This window comes from Carettochelys insculpta, chromosome 23 (genome assembly GCF_033958435.1).
Source record: "Carettochelys insculpta isolate YL-2023 chromosome 23, ASM3395843v1, whole genome shotgun sequence".
Lineage (NCBI taxonomy): Eukaryota > Metazoa > Chordata > Testudines > Carettochelyidae > Carettochelys > Carettochelys insculpta.
The window spans coordinates 19421776-19439345 of NC_134159.1; the positions used below are offsets into that span (position 1 = coordinate 19421776).

General features: G+C 39.7%; 1 protein-coding gene across 3 annotated transcripts in view; it reads left to right on the forward strand.

The window, feature by feature from the left end:
• The window catches only part of PRDM16 (PR/SET domain 16), a 526795-nt gene that overhangs the window by 259082 nt on the left and 250143 nt on the right, over positions 1-17570 (forward strand). For all 3 annotated transcript variants that reach the window (XM_074975910.1, XM_074975911.1, XM_074975909.1), the window contains one exon: positions 10147-10197. In XM_074975910.1, the coding sequence (XP_074832011.1) occupies positions 10147-10197 (51 nt within the window). The remainder of the gene's footprint in view (positions 1-10146; positions 10198-17570) is intronic.

Here is a 17570-nt window from a genome sequence, read left to right on the forward strand (position 1 = left end):
CATAGCCTTTTTTTTTTTGAGGGGGCAGTTTAATCTGGTGTTATGCATTACTAGTATATGATTTAAGAAAGACATTGGTTTCTTTTGCATATCCTCTAATAGTTCATCTTTATAAAAGTTCAGTCAGTTACCACTCCTAAAATTTGCCAAAAGAAACACAGCATGGGCAAGTAGCCATGCAGTGTTCCTCTGTAGTATTCCAAAAAAGGTGCCTGCCTTTAGCAGGGAAATCACGGCCCAGTTCTTGGTCTCCATATAATGCTGTTTTTTTGTGATATGGAAACCTGTCTATTGAGGGTTGGACTGAGACTACCATCTCTGTTTACACTGGTAAATTCCTACTAAATGGTAACAAATCTCGAACTTTGCAAACTCTCCTTTCCGATGGCAATGGGACATGCACTTGCTCATCAGAAGGCAGAATTCATCCTTTAATGTGATGAGTTCTTTGGACAGCTGCAGCTGCTGCTTTCTTATGCCACAGATTCGTAGGTTTCAGGGACCACTGTGATCAGCTCATCTCACCTCCTGTATCAATTTGCTTCCGAAATGGTACTGTGGTATAAAACAACTTTAATCAAAAGTATCACAAGTTTGCATATGTTGTTGTTACATAATTTGATTATTACCCATAGTAGAATCATAAACTGAATAAGATCCATGTAACTCTTAAGTATTAGGGGGTTAATTATACTCCCCCCCACCCATCTACTGATAAAAATTAGACTTTCAAATCAATGTAATCAAAGCTGTTTAAGAGAAACATAACTCTTTTGTTCCTGAGGCCAACAATGAGAGATTTTTGGCTTCAACTTCAACACATTGTTATTCTGAATGAAACCAGACAAATCTATCTATAGACTCAGATTCTAACTCAGCTGTCCCTTATAACCCACGTAGCATTTGGGTTATTTAGAACCCTTCCTTAGGCAGCATAATGAATCCATGCTGTTCATCCTCACTCATCCATCCAGTCAGGAAAGCAAATGCTGCTGTCCCACACCCACTCTGAAATAAGGATTAAAAATATATTTCCTCCATGTCCTCTTAATTTCAGGTACATTAATTTTAAGTACAGGATATTGAAAACTTCCTCAATTCAGTAGTGCTATGCAAACCCATTTCATAAAGAACATTATGACTTTTCATATGTCATGTGCCAGAAAATACTGTGAATCACAAACACTTTGTTTTATGATGAGCATCAGAAACTCACTTCTAGGACCCTGAACATCTTTGCTGTCACAGTGTCAATGTTACTTAACAACAAAGGATGGGGCAGAAGGGCACCATAGCAAGCTATTTTGCTGTTACTGTAAGAAAACAGTTCTGATGTCCCAGTACTCAAACCTTAGCATCCTGCATATTGTCCTTTCTAGGTGCCCTTCTCATGCTGTACTTCCACCAGACTTCACAAGCTTGTCCTGCTTCTTGCCTAGGGAGTTTGTGGAATTTCCATTCTAGGAGAGACCCAAGTGCAGGTTAGATAAATATTTGTCAGGGATGATCTAGATGGTGTTTGGTGTGAGTGCAGAGGACTGGGGACTCAATGACCTTTTGTAGTCCCTTCCAATTCTAGCATTCTATGATCCTTTGGCTCTTCTCTGTGCATCTTGGGAGAAACTTTCACTTCACATGTCTGTTAAGTGATGAGTGGAATAAAAAAGCTCAGCCATAGAACATGTAAGCTGAAACCAGCAGCTGACTGGACAATCAAAAGTTGTCAGAGCAAAAAATCAAAACAAACAGGTGATGAGAAGACGGTCCCTGCGGATCAAAAGTCAGATTTTACTCTGATAGCTATTTTGTTTCCTAAAGTAAGAGTTTTTGCTCAGGAGGGGATCCTTAAACCTCATTCCCCTCAAACTTTGCCCGTAGAATAATTCTTGTGCACAAAGTTAGCATTATAGAGTTGTGGGGGGTTTAACCAGTTCATTTTTACCCTCTTCTCCTTGGATAGTGCATATGGCCTCTCCTATTATCACCACCTGGGAGGTCTCTGAATTCCCTTAATTTCAAGGAGCTCCAAGGCGAGGCCTTTGTACCTGCATGATGGCGTGTTTAAAGTGCAGAATAGTGAGACAAAAAATGACCATTAATCATGGCAGTGTTTGAGGAATGCCAGGAGATTCAGGTGAAGAGTGCAGCTTTGCACAGCAAGGTGAAAACAGACAAACACATTATGGGAGATAATGTTTACATAGAAAGCATCTGAATTCGGGTTAATATTAAACCAGCTCCTTCCCTGTCTGTATTCAAATAATGACAAGGACCTGAATTTGCCCCAGTGTGCCTTGTTATTTCAGTTCATTGTACACTGTTTGGGGACCTCTATAACTATTAGACTCATCAAAGAGAATTAAGGGACTGTCATTTTGGACTACTTAATTTGGGTAACTTTTAAAATTACACTTTTTTGTTCACTTTATTAAATAGGAGGCACTATGTGGGGAGAAGATTGTGAGTCAGAGCCTCTAGGTTCAGTCCCTGGCTCTCCTGCTGACTCACCCTGTCACCTTCAGCAACTAACCTGACCTCTGTGCCCCAGTAGGTCAGTCTGTAGAAAGAATGCTCCTTCCTTACCGGGATGGTCTGAGGTTAAAAATCACTGCAGGTTGCAAAGATCACTCACACGTTTGTATCGGGATTGAAAGTTAAGATCAGAGAGTTAAAATATGTTATTCCAATTTGGGCTCATGTTCAGCTACTCCTTAAATGCTGAGAAAATGGGCAGAATAAACAAAATATATTGAAAGAAGGTTGTCCGTACAGTTTCAATATAATTTTGATACTGACTAAAATAATTATATATAAAAGGATGCAAAAATATAGGAAATATACATATTTATATCAGTTGATTCTTGTGGGCTTTTTATAAGATAACTTTTTAAGGTTGTGTGTGCGCAAGTGTGTTTTACAGAGAGTGTATTTAACTATTATATAAAAAACAATAACAGCAGTGGAAGGGGGAAAGGTGCACAATTGCTCACTTTATAAGGGGACAAATGAAGTTCAATGCATAGAACCAGGTTTGAGTGTTTTACAGTGGTGACCTGTCTCCTGAGAAGTGCTTGTCACTCTAGTCCCAGTCCAGCAAATGACATCAGCGGAGTAGTCCTGTTAATTTCAATGTGGTAATTAACATAGCTGAGTGTTTAGTTAGGTCAAGGTCAGACCTCTCAGCACCAGTGTCTCAAAAAAAAAAGAGAGGAGCCAGTACTCACCCGGCTCTCTTCCCACTCTCCCCATCCAATCCCATGGCTGGGGCTGCTGAGGTGCCACTATTCAGTACCAGCAAGTACCAGCACAAGTTAAGCTCTGCTCAGCACCATATTGGTTCAAGCCCTAAAAGAAAATGAAAGCTTAATGTACCTAGTTTATTCTGTACCCCAGCAGGGGTATCTTCCTCTTAGCTAGCCTGCAGAAAGGCATCAGAGAATTGGTCCATCCTCCTGGAGCAAGGCAGAGTATCCAGCTGGGACCACACGGGATGTACTTCAGCAGTGTGCATCTCCCCGCTTGTGCATGTTGCAGTGCAGGGCAGGTCATTTCCCTCGGGAGACAGACAGTGCCCTGCTGGGGCTGTGGTACACTAATCAATACCCTAATGGCATACAGTGATGCGAGGCCAAATCCTGCTCTGGGGTTTATGGAGACGCCTACTGTGACCTTCCTCACTAGAGCATTGCAGATTCATTTAAGAAACAACTTGGAATGAACCTGGAGCTGCTTTGGCTGGTTGCATGCATATATCATTCTTATTGCTGGTTTCCTCGTATTGTGCCAGGAGAGTAAACAGCTGGATATTAGATGTTCATTGACCTGAGTCTATGTCACGGTCCCCATCGCAGGCCAGTGGGTTCAGGTGAGAGCCCACTGAGTTCAGTGAGGGGCTGTTGGGTCACAGGCATCTGTTCTCTTAGATCATTGTGCAGGATGGGGACAAGGTTTATAATGGTGTTTTCAGGATTTTCTGTTGCTGTCCCTCAAGTCTGCAATGCAAAAAACATCTAGAAGATTCCTATTTTAGTTGTGATCAAGAGTCCTGAGGTTCCTTGTAGCATTTAAATCTGCTCTCTTGGATGAAAGGTATTGGATACAGAATAGCAAAGTATCATTATTATGATTGACATAGGTTGTAAGTGTGCAGTGCCTTATTGTATTGTTGTGAAGCATGGGGCAGTTAGTACATATATACTGCTATTGTGATTTTCATTAGCTAGGTATTTGTAGATGGCAGACACTTATGGCTGGATTCAAGAAAGTGCTTACGTATATGCTTAAAGTTGAGCATGTGCTTAAGTCCCATTGACTTCATAAGGATGTGAACACATGCTCAAGTGCCCTTCCTGAATAGTATGTGCATGGGATGCTTTTGTGTATCAGGACCTTCATTACAGAACAGGTCAAGATGTTTACAAAGAAAAAAAAGCATTTAGAAAAAGTGTGCAGGACAGCTTTGGTCTTTTCATTGATATTACAGAGCAGGGTTTGGCTCATTCTATAGCTTCTTCCCCCTAGAATTTGCTAAGCATGTCACGCCATGCCCGTTCCATTTTTTTTTTTTAAATGACAGTTTATCTGAGCTTGGGGAATGAATGGATAACATTACTATTTACATAAGCTCATTGTGATCTGTCTCAGTAATATAATCAAATTAGGGTTAACTGCAGCTGGAGAATGCCAGCTTGTAAACTGTTTTTCAAAAAGAATCACATGGCGTTACTTGACATGTTTAGTATACATTTGGGAGGCATTGCAAAAATTATAGCACACCCCTAACTAATGTAACAAAAGTGGGGAGTCTATTGCTATCAGTTCCCTAAACTCAGAAAATGTAATCCAAGGCAGCTCTTCAACAATTGAAAGAGGGATACCTCCAAACAGATTCCCATAACAAAAATTTCTGTGAGATGGCTGCTGTTGACATGTTGTCTGTCTTTTGGCTAAAAACAACATAGCAGTTGATAGAGAAAGCATATGGTGTAAATTTTGAGTACATTTGTGAACATCTGTGTTAACTGCAGAATTATAGCCCACTGTGCATGTCAGACGCTACATTTATCATTCACATAAATTGAAATCTGCTAGGGCTAGAATTACCCAATGGGTGGATTTTTAATTTTGGTTGCTTTATGGTGGTATTTTCCTGTTATTAGTATTATGATGATTTATGTTTATTTGTAGAGACCCCAGTTAAAATCAGGGACCCTTTTTCTTACAAACACATAGGGCTTGTCTATACTTCCCCGAAGATCAACCTAGGAAATCAATTTATTTCCCTAGTATAGACCTCGCCATAGAGTGCATCAATTAAACACCTGTGTTTGGCCCCTGTCAGCTGGCTCAAATGGTGGGGCTGTAAAATTGGTGTGTAGATGTTCACAATTCGTCTGGAGCCTGAGCTGTCTGACCCTCCCTGCTCACAAAGCCCAGAGCTTGAGTTACAGCCCAGGCCTGAAAGGCTGCACCACCATTAGGGACCAACACAGCTGTCATGGGTCCAGCATCAGGTTTAATTGCTGTGTAGACATACCTAGAGTAAATGCCAGACCCGGTTGCCTCAAAGATCTTATGCTGGGGGTGGGTAACCATCAATAGTGGGTTGGCCACATGAGTGGCCCTCCTTCACCTCAGCAACCAGTGTGCCAAGGAAGTTGCACCCATGGCTTCCCCACCCCATGTGCCTTTTGTGCACTGAGGAACCAGAGCCCCCACCCCCCACACTTACCTGCTTCTCCTGCTTGCTCCCAGAACTCTCGGAGCACACAAATCACCTGTTTTGCGCTTCATCCTGCCTCCTCCCCCCACACCCCCCGCCCCACAAAACTGGAACACCACAAACAGCTGAGTTGTGGCATTATACCTCTGGGAATTTGACTACTTCATTTTGGAAGAAAAACAAGAAAAACAAGTCCTGAAATGTTGCTTGTTTTGAAACTTTTTTAATGAAAAGCATCAATTTTTCATTTTGAAATGAAAAACTTCATTTAAAATATTTTTAATTTTGTATTGTATATTTTAACATGATATGAAAAAATTTTAAAGGCTAAACTGAAGTGAAAAGATTTTGATTTTGTTGAAAGGAAACGTTTCCATCAACCTAAAACCTTTTTTTTCCCCCCCAGAATTTTCCCCCATCTCCCAATCATGCAGGATGAGTTCTAGGAAACAGAATAGTTTGTAACCTGTTTCTTTCCTCTTAAGAGGAGAGACATCAAGGCCAGGTCTCTACTACCAGGAAAAATTAATTTAAGATACACAATCCCAGCTATGTGAATTTCATTGCTGCCGACTTCCCTTACTCCTCCCGAGACAGCGAGGAGTAACAGGCTCAATGGTGGAGCCCTTGGCTCAATTTAGCACACACTAGGCATGCTAAATCGAACCTTGGAAGATTGACCATCACTGTGTCGATCTTCCGGTAAGTGTAGATGTACCCAAGAAGCAAGGAGTCCCACCTCATGCTCCCTCCAAATCCAGGAGGAATGGTATTGAGGAGTGGCCAGCTGAGGAAGCTGATCCAGGTCTCACTGGCAGAAATAAGCCTAACTCCAAGGTGGGAAACTTTGAGACTCCTTTGGGTGGAAAAGTCTGTTTGCATTTGAATTTTGAAAGGAACTTTAAAGAGAAGGCAGGCCCTCAGGGATATGCGGCTGGGACCAGCTTGAAACTGGCATGAAGAAGCTGTGTGATTTTGTTTCTTTTTCACTGGCATGCCCCAGACGGGGAGAGTATTGGTTAAGAAACTGGAGTGTTGTGTGGCCTCATTCTGAAAGGCTACTGAGGACCGCTGCTTTTGAGTGAAGTTAGTGGGAGGAGTGAGGTCCATGCACCTTTGAAGAACAGGTTGTCCCAACAGCAGCTCAGTGAAATCTGCTTGTAACAGTGCATGTTAAATTATTTAGCTCTCAGCCTGTTGGGTTGATTGTTTCATATTTTGCCCTAGTATTCACCTTTTGCTCCTGTTTGCCCTTAGCTCCTTTCCAAACCACAATTTCAGTATCTATTAAAACTTATGTAAAATATAGAATGAGTTAGAATGCTTAATATGTAAAATATAGCATGTTGTTATTACAGCTGAACTTGGAAACATTTGCCAACATTTCTGAGTTCAGTAAATTTGTCAGTCTCACCTGCCCAGACGCACAGAGGCCCCCTGGCCTGGTATAAATTGGCATAAATTCATAAATAGAATAAGTAATGTAAATTATCAAAATCAGTTAACACCAAATGAAGGTCTGTTTTGTTGTTGTTAAAACAGATTTTTTTTCTTTAAAATGTGTATAATTTCTCATTGCAAATTTGATCACTTTCATTTCCATCTCAGGTTTTTGTGCAGCCTTGTAACTCTGGTTGACAGCCAAAATGCATTCTGATATTACACTGAGTGTGTAATCCTGCAAGGTGCTGAGCTCTCTAGCCCCAGTCAAACCCTTAAGCAGATTCTCTATTTTAAATGTGTGACTAGTCCTATCATCAAAATCAATGGATTTGCTTAAATGCTGTGTTGAATTGGAGCCAGAGTACTCCAACCTTTAGCATGCCTGCCTTGATGAATCTTTATGGCGTTTTGTGGAATTTATATACTGAACCTCCCCATCTGCCTGTTTGCCTGTATCTAACCGTTACCCATCACCCAAGTGCAGCCATTCTGAGACAGAATCATGGGAAGCTCTCTTACTGCACCCTGCAGCAGCATAACTGTATGGGGGAAAAACATGGAGCACACTCTGTGCAAGTACAGGAAAAATGTAAATAGGCAGAATATGAATAATTTAAGCAAGAATCTGACCAGTGGTTGAGAGTCAGGGCAACACCCACTGTTAATAAGAGCCATAAGGTCATTAATGAACACAAGTGGGTTAAAAAAACATTGATCTCATTTGACAGCAGTCTCCAACGTTTTGTTCCTGCAAACCCATACCATTCCTATCACCACTTCCTGCACTTGTAGTTCCAGCACCACTTCATTGAGACCACTATGATTTATTTCTTCTTTCTCCATTGTTGGCATCTTCAGGGCAAGAAGATTGCTCTAGTGGATACATTAAGATCATCTACAACTCTAGCTTAATTATTTTCAAACACATTATTTCTTCACCTCTAATAGAATTTTCATAATTGTGCTGCTGGCGTAGCGCTTCAGGTGCGGATGGTTCCCTGGCATCTATTTCAGAAAACACTGTATCAACCCCTCTGGATTTTCTTCTGCATTTCATCTTCTTTGTGCCTGTACTCCAGGCTGCATGTTTTTTATGCCTTTGTGTATGTGTATCAAAGCCAGAGAATGATTAACTAGAGCAGGCGTGTCCAACCCGCGGCCCACGGGCTGCATGCGGCCCTGGACAGCTCGTAATGTGGTCCCACAAGATCGTAAACTTTTAACATCATTATGTGATTTATATAAATTAACTATATTATATATTTTATATGCAGCCCAAAACAATTCCTCTTCACTCAATGCAGCCCAGGCAAGCCAAAAGGTTGGACACCCATGAACTAGAGCATTTGACAGTTTTCAGTGGTTCAATGAGGTGTTGGGTTTTTTTTCTGGAGGCAGGGGATCTTGCCATTTCTATCTGTTCTAGAATAATGCTGAATAATATCAACATGTCTGGTATACCTCCAAGTAAGTAAAGTGTTTTGAGATCCTTTGATATGAATAGTGTTTTATTAATGTATGCTGTAGCTTGAGTGGAATGCTCTGACCCAGGGCATCCCATTGCTGAAACTATCTTTCTTATTAAGCAGCCATTCATTTAAGAGGCAAGGCTATTTTGAAGAAGACTTTCACAAATGAAGTAAACTACTGAACTGGATAAAAATACAGTAGACTTCCAACTTACGTGGGGTTTGTGTTCTTGCAACAACCCTGTGTAAGTCAAATTTTGTGCCACTCGGGGGAGCCAGGAAACTGACCAGTGCTGTTGCACTGGTCAGTTTCCTGTGTCCTGTGAGTGGCAGGTAGCTGAGACCCTGGCTCTGGGCTGCCCATCTCTCACAGGACAGGGAGAACTGACAAGTGCATCAGCACTGTCGGTAGCCTGACTCTTGGCTCCACCATCCCTGCACCTGCCAGCACTGACAGTGCTGGTCAATTTCTCTGCTCCTCTGAGTGGTGGGGAGCTGGCGCCTACTCAGAGTTGTGTTAACCTGAGATACACATAAGTCAAGTGCATGTATCTCAGGGGTCTATAGTATAGTAACAGAATGGTATTCATGGCATTCCACCTTTTTTGTCACCTTTCAATCTTTATTATATTTTGTTCCATTTATTATTAGATGTTAATACCATGGTTTATATTAAATATATTAAATATTAGTTAAAAACAGGATTTAGAAACCACTAAACTCTTAGCACTAGCCAGATATGCCTCCCAGATGTAGAATTTATGCTAATATTGTTCTGCTTATTTATTGACTTCAGTGGAATTTAAGCATGTCTTAAGTGTTTTGCTGTGTTGGGCCCTGAAGTAGCAGTGTTAACTACTTACCACTTTTAGGCTAATTTAATTCTATAAGACATCCCAGAAAAAAGTGACTGCTCAGGTCCAATGTAATGTATTTTCATAGTAATATAGGTTGAACCTCTCTAATCTGACACCCTTGGGGCATCACTGGTGCCAGATGAGCATATCTGCCAGACCATGGGAGGTCAATATTGTCTAGCAGCATTGCCAATACTCCCGCTGCTAATTGGACTCTTTGAAGACATTTAGTGTTATTAGGGGTAAATTAGAGCTAAATAACAGCATAGAATCCTAAGGGCCAGGACTGGTAGCAGTAAGCAAACTTTATAAAACCACAAGAAACTTAGTAAGTATTAGCAACGAAGGGTCCTGTGGCACCTTATAGACTAACAGAAAAGTTTAGAGCATGAGCTTTCGTGAGTTAACTCACTTCTTCAGATGCACTCACGAAAGCTCATGCTCTAAACTTTTCTGTTAGTCTATAAGGTGCCACAGGACGCTTCATTGCTGCTACAGATCCAGACTAACACGGCTACCCCTCTGATACTTAGTAAATATTATAACACATTTTAAAAATGTCTACATGGGTTGCCCTTGAGAACTCTGGCCTTTATATTTACTGACATTCTTTTTCATTGAAAACTGACATAGTTTCATTTTCATTATTTTACAGCAAGTATTGACTGATCCGGAGGTGGCATCTCAAGAGGGCTGTATCAAAAAGGTAGGGAAAGATTTAATTTTATCCATGTTGTGTTCTTCACTTGGCTTTGTAAGTATCTTCACAGTTTTCCATTTTCATTTGCATTTCAATGTGTAATAAACGTATGTATCAAAATACGTGAAAAGTACAGTCAGAAGTTTTTTTCCATTTATATGAGTGCAGGATTGTATCCCTAGATTTATTTGAGGTACTTTTATGTGTGATTTGTGGATCCAGTACTTACGTAAGAAGAATCTTTGATACAGTTACAGGCTAGGGGCAATAGCGGTTCAAAAGTGGAAACTCCATTTTCCAATGAAATGATGTTTGTTCTGTCTTAGAAATGGAAGTCCGTTCACCGTATGATGTGTACTTGAAATCAAGGGGATCTCGTATGCATGAATAAAAGGATGGAAATTAACTAGTCTATATATTAGCAAGCTTTTCCTCCATTTGTGACATGTTAAAATATATTTTCAGAGAAAATCTGCTTTCAAGTATGTTTTAGCTGTATTATAATTTCAATAAACATCCATATTGGAACAGTTTCACAACAACTTAAACTATATATGTGAGTAGCCTGTCTAGTATTTTGGTCAGGATTATTTTAAATATTATATAAATAAGAGTTTGTTTCTATTGGTATCTTTGGTTAATGGTATTATTAAGGTACAGCATAACAAGTCATATTTGATTATAACCCATTTAGATGCCCGATGTCTTTGTTTGCATCATGAGTTGGTATTAATTCTTTTCATGTGTTTTTGTCTTGTTTGAAATAGACATATGAGATTCAAAAATGTCAAATATTTTAAGTTGGAAAACTACTGCCATTTTATTCAACCATTTAGAGGCATCTTAGATACCATTTCTTAGCTTTGGAAGTAAATAGAATCACTTGTACAGTTCTGCCAAATGTAGTGAGATCTAATACTTTTCAGGTGCCAAAGTTAGTTTGAGAACAGATATTTAGGCCCTTCTATGTCCAGTATGGACCATTCTATTCTCAGCAGGTTGAGCAGAACCAGCTTTTATTTGGGAAGCTAAATTTTCCTCTATGACCATCCAGTGACCTCACCAGAGGACCAATAGCCATAGTGCTGAACTTTTTACCTTGTTGATCTCCATAACTCATTTCATGTTTGTCTGTGCCACAGTGGGATCCTTTTGTTTGAGCAGACATAGTGGCAGGTTCTTATTATCATAACCCACTTATCACAACGAGGGAAATAAATTGCCTATGGCCCAGGGAGTGCCCAGCTATTTCTTTGTGGTAGTCTTTAATTACAATATCTCAAAGCTACATGGAACCTTAAAAGAATGAGACTTTGAACAACAGAATAGTATGGGGAGATATTAAACTAACATCTTCAGATGTTTTTGAAACCTGTTCAATTGGAGGATTTTTGTTTTGAAGTAACAATATTGACAACGTTTTTTTTCCCATCCACACCCCAAAAATACTTTCTTGGGTTTCCAAAATCCCCTTGCTCCAAATGTAAAACTGGACAATGATGACATTTGACAGAGGGACTGCCACTGTGACTTTTCTTCTAAATGCATTGTAGAGAAGCACTAGTGGGAGTTTATGAGGTGATAAATTTACTGAAGGATGGGCAGTAGGGTTTTACAGCCAGGATAAAAAAGGTCAAAGCAGTAAGGTAAAGAGTTCAAGTCTAAACTTAACGGCTTGTGAAAGGACCATTGCTGGACAGCTTTTCAGCAAGGAGGAAGGGGAGAGGGGGAATGAAAAATAACCCTGTATGATTTTTGTGGCATTAGGACAGGCTCTGTGACCTAATTTTTTTATGAGAGTTATCTTTGCTTTATCTACATTTCACTATGACAGTGCAAGAAGCCAGGGGGGAACATTTCAGTTTCCAGACTTGCTGAATGATTGCATTGCCCTACCTGGTGGAATATGAACATTTCTGGGGTTGATTGCCATTTAATCCTCTTCCTTTTGAGGCAGGCTGGAGAACAAGAAAGCATGGCTCACTCCTCATCCAGTCACCAAGACAGATGTGAATGTAGTGGGTGGGTCAATTCCGGACCAAGCAGTGGTACCTGTGTTTGGTAGTAGGTAATTCAAGTGGCTTGTGCATCACAGGTTCTGAAGGGGGCAGTATCAAGGAAAATAAATTGGCATGAGTGAAAAAGAAATGGAAGCAAGAACATGGAGGAAGGACAGATAGAATTGGAGTATAGTGGGAGACACATGGAGTTTGTTTAGTTTAAACCTTCATCATAATATTTCCTGGTTAAATTATGAGCTGGAGAAAATAGTCTCTTTTCTTTCAGTCCTTTTCCATTAAACTTCCAGTGAAGTGCTCAAGAATGTTACATAGAGGACACTACTTTTTTGTATAATAAATAAAGGCTTTAATTTAGCTTGAGCTAAAATAGAAATTAACTCAAACTGTGGAGTTTTTTTAAGGTTTAAATAATTTTTCACAATATGTGATGACCTCTGCGTGTCTGGGTTCTGTAGCTGCTATACACAGAAGTGTCTGACTAACACTAGAAGGCTGATTTTTGTGGCACTTGCTATGTAAGAGCAGAGAGTCCTAGAAAGCAAGTAAGAAGAGCTTTTCCCGTGAGGTTTCATGCCCAGTTCTGTGAAATCTAGAGATTCATATAGTGCACAGAATAATCCCACCTTCTAAGTATGTGCCTCTGAGCCAAAGTGAATGACAAAAGTGAATGACCAAACATTTTATATTTACATATTGTTAGCTTTGATTGCATTTTGCTAATATGTGGTTTGGGATATAATTTTTGTCGTAGATTGAAGTAATTGCTCAGGTAAGGCTAGCATTTCTTTGCTGCACTCCATATATAACCTCAGGTACATGCACATGTACATACCTTTTTAGATGCATAGATAGAGATATTTTCACCTAGTCCCATACACATTTTTGAGAACATCTTCCCTGATTAAATCTGCTACTTTCTATTTTATTTTTCTTTAATCTGCTTTTCCCAACCTTTCCCACTGCAGATAACACCACTTTATATCATTATCATTTTGATTTAATGTTGAGAGGGAAACGAAAGGTAATACTCTCTGTTCTGCTAGGAAATGATGGCAGCGGCCATTGCATGATGCTTTTATTTCTGATGGGTAATGCTACTTGTATTTAACTTTGCTCTAAAAGTCACTTTGAATGAACATTTGAGAATCATGCTGAGCGGGGTGTAGGGTAGAGCACTCGCAACCAACCTCTTCTAGATAGACTCTTTTTTCTCACTGTGGTGACAAGAGACCTCAGGGACTTCTGTCTTCAGTAGACTCTCTATTTAGTCTCTGTTTACTTAGAGGGAATAGCCTGAGGGGCTACTGGAGAGAAAACATCTGTGGGAGATAATCTATGGAGTTATCTATCTATCACTCTTGTCTCCCTTGAGAGCAAGCTGAGAGACTTGTAATAAAAAGGCATCGCTGAAGAGGCTTTAGGGACAAATAAAGAGACATGTTAAGGGCCAGCTGAAAATGGATAGGAGACATTATTAAAACTCAATAGCCATCTTATCAAAATCCAATAGGATAGACATTTTGCAAAAGGTTTTAAATGTATTCTTTGACTTTCTGGAGAGCTTGAATTTATCCATTAACAAGACTGTACTACACAGGAAGAGGCAGATACCATCAGCTTTAGAAAAGTTAGATTCAATCTGGTATCGTGTGTGTGTGTGTGTGTGTGTGTGTGTGTGTGTACAGTATTTTTTCTGACTCACTTTGTTTTATCTTGCAAAATGTAAGAAGCTGTTAATACAGTACAGATGGAAAGAAAATATAATCTGAAAGTAGCCTTTTTTCCCAAGTAAGTGACTGAGTTTTCTCTGAACATTGTTCAAGATTATCCAACTGTCTTAGCTTTGGAAACCTGGACCATTTGGAAAGTGTTCCATGCCACAAAGTGTGCTACATAAGTGGAAAGTTGTTGGTAGTGGGTGCTTTTAATTAAAAAATAACTTTAAAAAATTTTGTTGCTGCAAATATGAAGCAGGAGGGACCTATAAATCTCTCCAGGTTTATTATTGTGTACAAAATGCTACAGGTCACAAAAACCATCTGATACTTCAGAAACACATTGTTCAAACAGGATGATTGATTGATAATTATGATAATTTGTGAAATGATTATTTGAGTATTATACCCGTGGCTTGTCCCACTGGGTTTCTGTGCAGACATTTTCTATAGCCTGGGCCATCAGAAATGGCCCCTGGTAACAAGGGATATGGAAAGGTCTGGTCCGTCTGTCCCAGCGGGATCTCTCGGGCTGATGAATGATGGCCCAGAGGAGTAAGAAATCAGACTTCAATAAGCAGTCAGGAAGGTAGTTAGGGAAGAGCAGGGGAACTGTTAACTGTCTTTTGTGGAGCAATTACTAGCTAGGCCATACAGCCGGAGGCCAAAGCAGGGTCTATCATAATAATAGATATACTCACAGAGAGAGGGACTTAGGATTTTAACTTCAACTGTTCAATGTTCATGGGTTCACAGCCTTTCATACGGTACTTCACTGAACCTTTACCACCATTTATTTATATATTTGCACACATATGCACATGTGTATCCCCCTGCCCACACACACACAGAGAAAAGTGGATTCCCTGAAACTGTAAAAAAAACCTCCAGATTTCAATGACATTTGTTTTATTTTACAGGTCTGTGAATTGAGCAACTAACTGCATATGCTTAGAGTAAGTGTGAGCTGTTAGAAAGATTGTAGCACAGGGGTTGTAGAGTGATTGCAAAGCAGAGAATAAATGTAATTATTTCTAAATTGTGATACTGTCTATCTCTGTGTTTAGATTTGGCTGGTGTTTTCTTCTCTCTCTGCACATAAAAAGCGATAATCCAGCAATAGTTCCAAGTCAATTCTGTGAGGTGTCTGAAACCAAGCCTGGATGATGTTTCGCAAAACTGTATCGGAGTGAACAGTAATATCTCATGGTCATATCTAAAATCCAGTTTCAACATGATCTCTGACATAGAGTTGCTGTTTCCTAAGAGCTTTAATTTGCTCATTTTATAGGTTATATCTTTATGAAATAGAAGTATGTTTAGCTGCAACAAACAGAGGCAGCTTTGAGTTGATTTTTATAATCTTTTCTTGAATAGACTTGCGTCATTCCAATAAGCCCTGGACAAAGGAGTGAACAGTTGTCTGAGAGTCTTTTTTACAACATTTCTCTCTTTCCATTGTTCGAGGGCTGCTAATAAAAGAACCAGGAGTCCATTAATTCAGTGAATGAACATATAGTAAAGTCAGTTCCCTCTTGAGAACAATAATGTTGAGGTCAGCTTAGGTTTCCATGGAAACTAAGTACTAAGAAGTTTGCATCCTTGATTTTGCTGAAATGAAGCATGTAAAGTAAAAATGGTGTAAAGGAGTCACAGAACACTTCGAAAATCAAGCGTTAGTCAAGTGACTTTGCACTACTAAAGCTATAGGTTTAATTTCTATGATACAAGAGTCTGACGAGGACTGTAACGGAGGGCAAGGGTATGTGTTTGAGAGAGAGAAATATTTCTGTGAAGTGCCTTTTTACTGTGGTAGCTAAATGTATAAATTAAGCCAAGTTAAGGAGACCTACAATTGCTAAGAGTTCTCGATCCATATCACGTCTCCTGTACACTCAAGTGAACTCTGACCCCATGCAATATAAAACCATGTGAACTCAGCACCTTTGCAACAGTTTCAATTTTCAATATTGTCAATACTAGGGATGATAAGAGTGACTGATGGTAAATTACCGCAGTCTCTGCTTGTGAGTTAGTGCAAAGCATAGACAGGGTGAAGACTTTCTTATTTCACTATAAAAGTGACTTTTTTTGTAAATTAAGTCGATTTTTTTTTCACCAGCCACTTCGTAGAGTCTCTATTAAATCAGCACAGCCTACAGATTAATCCAGGGTGTGATGAAGCTAATTCACATTTTTTTTTTTTTTTGCTCACTGTTATATTTTCCTGCCTTTGTGACTGGTGTGTCTCAGGGGATAGTGCCTCAACTGTATTACTGGGTTATTTATACACATTGTATTACAACAATATCTGCTGAGATAAAAATGTGTATTCACTTCAGAGGATGACAGGTGTGGGAGGTCTCCTTGCCTGGCTAGAATGGGTCTTAGCTTTCCTGAAATGCTCTGACTTTGAGGGAACCTAAATTCAGTAGCACCAAATGGACACTTTTTTTTTTTTTATAGTGAGATAACAGAAACTTGGGTCTCTTAAGCTCAGCGAATGTTTTAAATTATTAAAAAGAAACTTGGGTCATTTGGTTAATTAAAACCCAGACTGTTATGAATCTGTGTTCTCATAACTTTGCCCTAGAATTTGAGGAGGGGAGTGGTTAGATAAATTATTCCTGTCTTAGTTCACCTCTGTTGGCCACTTAGTTTAAAAAGCCCACTACAACCAGTGTAGCTGTCCTTGGCTTATAGTAGTGCAGGCATAGCTCACCAAGGGCTTGTGGATTGATGCAGCAGCAATTGATCCATCAGCAGTCAATTTAGCGAGTCTAGTAAAGATTGGCTAAAATGATCACCGATCACTCTCTTATTGACATGGGTACCCAAGTAGAACAAGATGAGTAATGGGAATCAACAGGAGAGGTTTTTTGTCCACCCCCAGTAGCGTGGACCCATGATTAGTAGACCTAAGCCATGTTGATTTTAGTTACACTAATAATGTAACTCATGGTACTTCTTCACTAAAAAGGAGATTGAGGCTGCTGCCATCGATCATCTGGAGTCCGATTTAGTTTGCCTGGTAGAGGAATGCTAAATCGAACTCAGAGGGCTCCCCCATCAGCACCAGTAATTCTGCTCCTTGTGAGCAGTGTGGGAAGTCAATGGAAGCATTTCTACATATCATCCTCTCACAGAGGAAATGGCACAGAAGCACGAATTAAAGTATGTCAAGTCCAGCTACATAATTAACAGAGCTGGAGTTGTGTATCTTAATTCAACCTTCCCTGTTAGTGTAGACTTAGCATCAAATTGCATAGCTTTAATCAACTTGTCCTTATAGTATAGATTTGTACTCAGGTAAAATGATGACAACTAAAGCAGACCTTTTTTGACTCATGTGGTGTGATTTTTTCTGGCCTATTAGCAAGTATTGACAAAATAGTTTGGTCAAATAATTTTCAGCATCTGGATTATTTATAAAACGTTTGCATTGGTTAATTGTTCATTTCAGTTCATGCCATGTGGTTGGCCACCAAAACACCTGGTTTTGTTTCTGCTTCCTCATTCAATGACTGAAGCATTTGAAAGAGGAGGGTAAAGAATCACAAAGTGAATAACACTTTCTTATGTGACTTTTCAATTGAATAATAATTTTATAAGCATCTCAAACAGTTTTATGAATACCTGTGGC